Source organism: Babylonia areolata, chromosome 21, assembly GCF_041734735.1.
Source record: "Babylonia areolata isolate BAREFJ2019XMU chromosome 21, ASM4173473v1, whole genome shotgun sequence".
Classification (NCBI taxonomy): domain Eukaryota; kingdom Metazoa; phylum Mollusca; class Gastropoda; order Neogastropoda; family Buccinidae; genus Babylonia; species Babylonia areolata.
In genome coordinates, this window is record NC_134896.1 from 18032363 (window position 1) to 18042362 (window position 10000).

Here is a 10000-nt window from a genome sequence, read left to right on the forward strand (position 1 = left end):
AGCTAACGGACCCAACCGCATATCGGCATACTTTGTATGACTCATAATTATCGTGATGGTGAAAGACTGAAAATCTGATCGGATGAAAGCTATGACCAACAATCGTAGGAAAATCGGTACTGTCGATCCTTGACCATTCTGCGTTGTCACCTCTCTTTTTCGTGTTCTTGTTATTTCTTGAAATTGTGTGTGTGTGTGTGTGTGTGTGTGTGTGTGTGTGTGTGTGTGTGCTATTTTGTAGACAACGGTGGTCGAGTGGACTTAATCGGGAATTTCCATACATAAAATCTATAATGAGAAACATAGGTCAAACCTTTTTTTCTTCTTATCCTTTTTGTTTTGTTGTTTTTGTTGTGTGTGTTTTGTTGTTTTTTGGGTTTTTTTCACTCAAACGTTTCGAAGCCGTGCTTCAACCAGATTCCACTGGCTACAAATATACAATAATATAGACCTAATTAACGACTCAGTAACGGTGTCAGTTTGTTGAAATCTACTGGGTCTGCGAGCTGTTAGTATTTTCAATTTTATCGTATGCACGGGAGATTATATCACACCGGAGGTGTATGAGGAGTAGGGTTTTCTCGAGGTATATAAAGCCGTTTTTGGACATTTCCGGAAGGAGGCGGCAGTTTTAGCACGGCGATGAGGCCCGGGGGTTGATAATTGAGATAATAAATTATTGTGTACCTGTTGAGTATTATTTTAGGTTGTTCGAAGGTAAGCTTAGTAAGTATACGTTTGGTGTCCTCGATCCTTAGCCGTGGTGTGTTGCCATCTCTTTTTGTATCATGATAATATATTCTGATGTTTTGTTGTTGTTGTTGTTGTTGGACACGCCCCCTCTCCTCAATTAAACCAACCATTGTTTACTAACTCCTATCTTAGCACACACACACACACACGCGCGCGCCTTTGTATACATGCTCCGCCCCCCCCCCTCCCCATTCCCATCTATATCTCTCTCAACCCAAAATGTTTCTGTAAACCTCTCTAGTTTTTCTTCTTGTGTTGTGTTGTATTATGTTGTATTGTTTACCTGTATTTCCTGTTTACCTGTTCACTTGTTTACCTGTATTACCTGTTTACCTGTATTCCCTGTTCACCTGTTTACCCGTATTTCCTGTTCACCTGTATTCCCTGTTCACCTGTGTACCTGTATTTCCTGTTCACCTGTCTTTCCTGTTCACCTGTTTACCTGTATTTCCTGTTCACCTGTTCATCTGTTTACCTGTATTTCCTGTTCACCTGTTTACCTGTATTTCCTGTTCACCTGTTTACCCGTATTTCCTGTTCACCTGTCTTTCCTGTTCACCTGTCTTTCCTGTTAACCTGTTTACCTGTATTTCCTGTTCACCTGTCTTTCCTGTTCACCTGTATTTCTTGTTCACCTGTTTACCTGTATTTCCTGTTCACCTGTCTTTCCTGTTCACCTGTATTTCTTGTTCACCTGTTTACTTGTATTTCCTGTTCACCTGTTTACCTGTATTTCCTCTTCACCTGTTTACCTGTATTTCCTGTTCACCTGTTTACCTGTATTTCCTGTTCACCTGTTTACCTGTATTTCCTGTTCACCTGTTTACCTGTATTTCCTGTTCACCTGTTTACCCGTATTCCCTGTTCACCTGTTTACCTGTATTTCCTGTTCACCTGTTCAACTGTGTACCTGTATTTCCTGTTCACCTGTGTACCTGTATTTCCTGTTCACCTGTTTACCTGTTCACCTGTTTACCTGCATTTCCTGTTCACCTGTTTACCTGCATTTCCTGTTCACCTGTTTACCTGCATTTCCTCTTCACCTGTTCATCTGTTTACCTGTATTTCCTGTTCACCTGTTTGCCTGTATTTCCTGTTCACCTGTTCAACTGTGTACCTGTATTTCCTGTTCACCTGTGTACCTGTATTTCCTGTTCACCTGTTTACCTGTATTTCCTGTTCACCTGTTTACCCGTATTCCCTGTTCACCTGTTTACCTGTATTTCCTGTTCACCTGTTCAACTGTGTACCTGTATTTCCTGTTCACCTGTGTACCTGTACCTGTTCACCTGTTTACCTGTATTTCCTGTTCACCTGTTTACCTGTATTTCCTGTTCACCTGTTTACCTGTATTTCCTGTTTACCTGGTTACCTGTATTTCCTGTTCACCTGTTTGCCTGTATTTCCTGTTTACCTGGTTACCTGTATTTCCTGTTCACCTCTTTACCTGTATTTCCTGTTCACCTGTTTACCTGCATTTCCTGTTCACCTGTTTACCTGCATTTCCTCTTCACCTGTTCATCTGTTTACCTGTATTTCCTGTTCACCTGTTTGCCTGTGTTTCCTGTTCACCTGTTTACCTGTATTTCCTTTTCACCTGTTAACCTGTATACCTGTAATTCCTGCTCACCTGTTTACCTGTATTCCCTGTTCATCTGTTTACCTGTATTTCCTGTTCACCTGTTTACCTGCATTTCCTGTTCACCTGTTTACCTGTATTTCCTGTTCACCTGTTTACCTGCATTTCCTGTTCACCTGTTTACCTGTATTTCCTGTTCATCTGTTCATCTGTTTACCTGTATTCCCTGTTAACCTGTTCACTTGATTACCTGTATTTCTTGTTCACGTGTTTACCTGTCTTTCCTGTTTACCTGTATTTCCTGTTCACCTGTTCACTTGTTTACCTGTATTTCTTGTTCACCTGTTTACCTGTATTTCCTGTTCACCTGTTTACCTGTATTTACCCTCCAGGTGCGGCTGATGGAGGAGCAGCTGGCCGCCATGAACTGGAAGCCCGGGGAGCTGGAGAGCCGGGTTCAGGAACTGCAGGCACTGTTGCAGGACCGGGATTCCAGCATCCGTGACCTGCAGCTTCAGCTGGAAGAACAGGTGAGTGGTCATATATATGAAGATGTGTGTGTGTGTGTGTGTGTGTGTGTGTGTGTGTGTGTGTGTGTGTGTGTGTGTGTGACGGGCGCAATAGCCGATTGGTTAAAGCGTTGGACATCGGAAACGCCGCCTGGTGGGGGTAAAGGGTGGAGATTTTTTCCGATCTCCCAGGTCAACATATGTGCGGACCTTCCAGTTTCAGAAGATCAGATCCTGTAATCCATGTCAGCGTTCGGTGGGTTTTGGAAACAAGAACATACACAGGATGCACAGCCCCGAAAACGGAGTATGGCCGCCTTTATGGCCGCGGGGTGAATAAATAGAACGGTCATACACGTAAAATGTTACATGTGTGTCTGATGTGCGTGCCTGAAATCTGATTGAATGACACAGGAAACGAATGATGAGTGCCCAGTGGCAGCCATCAGTCGGCTCTACCCAGGTAGACAGCCTGTTGTGCGAATGACCCGGAGATTGTTAAATTAAGCGCGTAGAGCTTGGTCTACAAACGAGGATAGGCGCTGTATAAGTATCCATATCAAAATCAAAATCAAACACACACACACACACACACACACACACACACACACACACACACACACAGACATGTCGCTTAGACTAGAGACAGACAGACAGACAGACAGAGAGAGAGAGAAGAGAGAGAGAGAGAGAGAGAGAGAGAGAGAGAGAGAGAGAGAGAGAGAGAGGACCTGCCGTTCTCTTACCTATCTCTTGTCGTTAAGGACAAATGTTGCCGTTAAGGACAACGTGTCTGTCAATGTATTTCGATGCTAATATTGTTTTGAAAGAAAATAATAGTTGTTGTAAATACGTGGACTGTGTCGGCCAAACGTTTGGGTGTTTTTTGTTGTTTGTTCTTGTTGTTTGTGTGTGTGTGTGTGTGTGTGTGTGTGTGTGTGTGTGTGTGTGTGTGTGTGTGTGTGTGTGTGTGTGTTTCACTCATCCCTTCTCTTTCTTTCGCTGTGTCAGCGTTGGTGGTCTGAAATTCGAAATTGGTTTCACAGAACGGTTACCAGTTTGTTTTTGTTTTTTCCCACCGTGAATCCGTTATCTTGACATTTTTCTCTCCGTCTGCGATAATAATTCAGTATTTGGATGGGGGTTGGTAAAAGGCAGGGTGGGTGTTGGAGGAGGTGCAGAAGAGAGAGAGAGAGAGGGAGAGAGAGAGGGGGAGAGAGGAGAGAGAGAGGGACAGAGAGAGAAAGGGAGAGAGGAGAGAGAGGATAGAGGGTGAGAGAAAGAGCACAGAGAGAGGAGAGAGAGAGGGGGAGAGATCGATAGAGAGGAGAGAGTGAGAGAAAGAAGAGAGGGAGAGAGAGAGAGAGGGAGGGAGAGAGGAGAGAGAGAGAGGGGGAGAGAGAGAGAGAGGAGAGAGGGAGAGATAGAGGTAGAGAGAAAGAGCAGAGAGAGAGAGAAGAGAAAGAGAGAAAGAGGGAGAGAGAGAGAGAGGGAGAGAGAGAGAGAGAGAGAGAGAGAGAGAGCACAGGAAGAGACAGACCCAGAGAGAGAAGCAAACAAAGACAGAAAGTGGGCAGGTTGACAGTATCACCTGAAGACCCTTGGCCAGACAGCGGGGATTGGTTAGAGAAGAGAACACAGAATGGAGGACACAGCATCAGAGACAGTGACAGACAAAGACAGAAAGACATACAGACAGACAGACATGTAAAAGTTAGAGAGAACCGCACAGAAAGAGACATACAGAGAGAGAGAGAGAGAGAGAGAGAGAGAGAGAGAGAGAGAGATTCAAAAACTTTATTACTCAAGGATAAAGATGTTAGGCATTTCCTAGTCGAGAGAGAGAGAGGGAGAGAGATAGAGCAGAGAGAGAAAGGGAGAGGGGAGAGAGAGATAGAGAGGAGAGAGGGAGAGAAAGAGAGAGCACAGAGAGAGAGAGGAGAGAGACGGGGAAGAGATCGATAGAGAGGAGAGAGAGAGAGAGAAAGGAGGGAGGGAGAGAGAGGGAGGGAGGGAGAGAGGAGAGAGAGAGGGGGACAGAGAGATAGAGAGGAGAGAGGGGGAGGGAGGGAGAGAGAGAGGGGGACAGAGAGATAGAGGAGAGAGGGAGAGAGAGAGCAGAGAGAGAAAGGGAGAGAGGAGAGAGAGGTAGAGAGGAGAGAGGGAGAGAGAGAGCAGAGAGAGAAAGGGAGAGAGGAGAGAGAGGTAGAGAGGAGAGAGGGAGAGAGAGAGAGGAGAGAGACGGGGGAGAGATCGATAGAGAGGAGAGAGAGAGAGAAAGGAGGGAGGGAGAGAGAGGGAGGGAGGGAGAGAGAGAGGGGGACAGAGAGATAGAGAGGAGAGAGGGAGAGAGAGAGCACAGAGAAAGAGGGGGGAGAGAGACCGAGAGGGGGGGGCACAGAGAGAGAGAGGAGAAAGGGAGAGATAGAGGTAGAGAGAGAGGGCAGAGAGAGAGAGAGAGGAGAAAGGGAAAGAGAGAAAGAGGGAGAGAGGGAGAGAGAGAGGGAGGGGGAAAGATGGAGAGAGAGAGGGAGAGAGAGATGGGGCAGAGAGAGAGATAGACAGAGAGAGAGAGAGAGAGAGAGAGAGAGAGCAGAAGAAGAGAAAAGAAAGTGGGTACGTTGACAGTATCACCTTTAAGACTCACGTACAACACACAACAAACACCACCCCCATACACACACGCACGCACGCACGGACACACACCACACACACACACACACACACACACACACACACAAACACACACGCGCGCCTCACCCTCATACCTTCAGCCCCCTCACCCCCCCCCCTCCCCTCCTCCAACAGACCTACCACCCTAATCTTGATAATAATATAATGAAGCTGATGAACAAGTTGTAAAAACTGGTGTTTGTTTGAGAGTGTGTTGGTTCGATTCTATTGCAAGAGAGAGGGGAGTTATGCAGGGGGGATATAGGATCAACTAATCATGCACTCACTCACTCTCTCCTCACATCAATAGCAGGGCCACATGGAGTGGTTTTTATAGAGTGTTTACTTTTACAATGTACATGGGAAATCAGCACACACACTAAGCAGTTCACCCTACCCCTAAAGCAGCACCTATAAGCAGCACACAGCCCAACAGGGATTTCCTTGTTCCTCACATCACGGATCAGTCAGTCACCCTGTGTCAGTCAGTTTTTCTGGGAGACAGCTCAGATCTGGCTGTGCTGACTGGTTTTATCCCTTCCCACAACATTCTGTGTATACTAATGTAAACTATAGCACTCACTCCCCCAACTAGTTGAACTAAAATAACCAATCTTTGCCTGTCCTAGTGACGCTATGTGAATGACAGACAGATTCACTGCTTAATCCCAATTCGTCCAATTCAACAGATTGATCTGATTCGCTACAGTTCAACCCACTTGTCTACACACATTCTATGATGACAAGTTTACCTGTTTACGTCACAAAGAGATTGGGGAGACAGGACAATACAGCTCTCAGCCTGTTGGCCGGCTTGATCAAAGTTTGCATTAGCATAAATTCTCCCTAGCTTTCGTTCCGAAGTCCCGCCATCTATGTCAGTTGCGTTCGTGGAGGGGAGATGGGGAATGACTTGAAAGACGGGCCGCCACACGGAATGTTCTGCTCAGCACGGGTATCGCGGCAGACATCACGTAACTGCACGTGTTCCTATAGCTGGGGCGGGTGACGCCGCGTCGCTGACCAAAGAGGGCCGACTAGGGAGTAGGGGTGAGGAGGGAGGGTGGCGCGGGTGTCGGCGCAACCTCAAAGACTGGGCTTTGGACAGCGCAGGAAGGGAGATAAGAAGGAGGGGTGGGGAGGGGGGAGGCGAAGGGATGGGGAGGGAAGGGGACAGAGTGCAGGTGGTGGTGTTGGGGGGGGGGGGGGTTGACACTGCTGGCACACTATAACATAATTAAAAGAAGAAGAAGAAGAAGAAAGGATCACGGATGCTGCACCCGTTCACACGTGTGACACGATGGAAATCAGTCACACGAAGACTGCGGATACAGACTCGAGACAAGACAAGACAAGACAAGACGTGTTTATTATTATTTTCAGTCAAACCCCGTGGGGGACACATGAAAATGGTACACATTTCATGTAACTGATACTGATATAAATCACATTTGGTATTGCGCTTATAGTAGTTGGCCACACTGTTTGGTATTCATAAGACATGATTATATACCGAGGAAGAAAAGAGAAGAAAGAGAGTAACCTTCAAGAGATACAGTATTTGATAATAATAATGACAATAATGGCATTTATATAGCGATGAATATTGTGCAGAGACAAATCAAAGCGCTTTCGCACCAGTCATTCACACACATGCATAACTCTAAAACTTGAGAAAACTGAAGACAAGGAAGAGGCAGGGAAGGGAGGCTGTCTTGGGAAGAGGTGGGTTTTAAGGCCAGACTTGAAAGAGCTGAGTTCGGAGACCTGACGAAGCGAAAGAGGAAGTGCATTCCAAATACAAGATCCAGAGACAGAGAAAGAACATCGGCCAACAGTCGAGTGTTTAAATCTGGGTATGCGTGAACAGAGTGGATCCGAAGCCGATCATTGTACAATGTATTTTATGCCAGAAGTGAATGGGTATTTTATTCCAAACTCAGATGGGACACATTTTTCACTGTATATATAAAATAAAAAAGAAATAAAAGCAAGCATGTGGACTCTGAGAGATGCACATTGTCTGTCGAGTAAATCAGAAACTATTCATTATGATTTTCAGAAATATGATTCGGTGGGTCAGCAACAATCGTTTGTTTGTACTTGTGAATAATGAAAGGAATTAAAAAAAAATATTTGTTTTGTTGCTGTTGTTTTTTGGTTGTTTGTTTTTGTTGTTTGTTTTTTTTCAGTAAAGTTTTGGCGAATGTCTTTTTCTTGCCTCCTCAAAGGTTGGACACTCGAAGATGTAATGGAATTTGTCCCAAGGTACTGTGTGTGTGTGTGTGTGTGTGTGTGTGTGTGTGTGTGAGTGAGTGTTTGACTCTGTGTGTGTGTGTGTGTGTGTTTGTTTGACTGTGTGTGTGTATGTGTGTGTGTGTGTGAGTGTGTGTGTGTGTGTGTGTGTGTGTGTGGGTGGGTGGGTGTGTGAGTGTGTGTGTGTGAGTGTGTGTGTGTTTGTCTGTGTGTGTGTGTGTGTGTGTGTGAGTGAGTGTTTGACTCTGTGTGTGTGTGTGTGTGTTTGTTTGACTGTGTGTGTGTATGTGTGTGTGAGTGTGTGTGTGTGTGTGTGTGAGAGAGTGTTTGTCTGTGTGTGTGTGTGTGTGTGTGTGTGTGTGTGGGTGGGTGGGTGTGTGAGTGTGTGTGTGTGAGTGTGTGTGTGTTTGTCTGTGTGTGTGTGTGTGTGTGTGTGTGTGTGTGTGTGAGTGTTTGTCTGTGTGTGCGTGTGTGTGTGTGTGTTTGTGTTTGTGTGTGTGTGAGCGTGTGTGTGTGTGTGTGTGTGTGTGTGTTTCAGTTTCAGTTTCAGTTGCTCAAGGAGGCGTCACTGCGCTCGGACAAACCATATACGCTACACCACATCTGCCAAGCAGATGCCTGACCAGCAGCGTAACCCAACGCGCTTAGTCAGGCCTTGAGAAAAAAAAAAAAAAAAAAAAAAAAAAAAGGGGGGGGGGAATAAATAATAGATAAGCTTACATAAATAAATAAATAAATAAATATATAATAATTATAATATAGAAAAAGGTAGTAGTAATAATAATAGTAATACTAATAAAATGATAATAATAAAAAATAAATAAATAAATAAATAAGAAAACAATGGTGTGTGTGATGGTTCAGGTACGAGCAGAACAATGACACCGAGGCATGGAAGGCATGAATGGCATCTGTGTAACTTGAAGAACAGAACGGGTCACGGGCTCGGGTCAAGCAGATTGCGAAAACAAAGGGGGGGGCGGGGGGGGGGAGGGGGGGGGGGCGGGGAGCCTGGCGAGCGGGGGGGGGGGTGCGAGGGGGATGGGGTGGGGAATTGGGGCCGTGTAGTGGCAGAGGGACCGGGAAAAAGAGCCCAGTGAGGGGTGTTGGGGGATAGGAGGTGGGGGGTGGGGTGGGGTCTGAGGTCAATGTGAAGATGGGACACAGTACACCAGTGTGAAAAACAGGCATTGGAACCATTCGCGTTCACACACACAGACACACACACATACACAGACACACACAGACACACATACTCTCTCTCTCTCTCTCTCTCTCTCTCTCTCTCACACACACACACACACACACACACACACACACACACACACACACGCACACACAACTATACACACACAGCTACGCAAACACCCACCCACGCGTGTGCGCGCTCGCACACACACACACACACACACACACACACACACACACACACACACACACATACTTGTTGATATGCATATACATATTCTCCTTCCCATGACAACTCATTCAATACACACCACAACCTCTTTAGACTTTTTTTTCTCAAAATATACTTTTCCCCTGATACATAACATGAACTTAAAAAAAAAATTTAACACTAATATTCACATGCATTCCCTTTCCTTTATACACTACTTTACTCCTTTCCGTCTAAAAACACTTATAGTGAATAGACGTTAAACTGAAGAAAACACACACACACACACACACACACACACACACACACACACACACATCCACACACACACACACTTATAACGTGCCGCTTGTCTTATCATTGTATTATCATCGTGGGAAACAAGAGTGGATTTCAGGTAAATGTTCGCTCACACCTGTTTTCAGTTTTCTCTCCAGCTTCGTCTTGATCACATGGCCCTGATTTCTCTCTGCTTCTGCTTCTTCCTTGTCTAAACCCCCCCCCCCCCCCCCCGCCCCGCCGTCCCCCTCTAACCCCCCACCCACCCCCTTCCGTCCCCCTCACGGCAGTCAATTATTGAATTAACCCCCCTCTCTCGCCCTCTTTCGCTTCCTCGTTTTCTTTCTTTCTTTTTTTTTTGTCAGTGAATGTTTTGCGTGTTCTCCTTCTTGCTTGGTGGTGAACTTGATACAGGAAGTATTCTGTGCTGCCGTGGCTTTCGCTGCTTCAGTTTTTATGTGTGTGTGTGTGTGTGTGTGTGTGTGTGTGTGTGTGTGTGTGTGTGTAGTTGTGTGTGTGCGCGCGTGCATGCGTGCGTGCGTATGTATGTGT

The 10000-nt window shown here is 45.8% G+C and overlaps 1 protein-coding gene across 1 annotated transcript in view; it reads left to right on the forward strand.

Annotated features, from left to right (window-relative positions):
- The window catches only part of LOC143296577 (pleckstrin homology domain-containing family H member 1-like), a 350606-nt gene that overhangs the window by 160381 nt on the left and 180225 nt on the right, over nt 1-10000 (forward strand). Inside the window, exon 3 of the mRNA XM_076608600.1 lies at nt 2725-2862. Within this exon, the coding sequence (XP_076464715.1) occupies nt 2725-2862 (138 nt within the window). The remainder of the gene's footprint in view (nt 1-2724; nt 2863-10000) is intronic.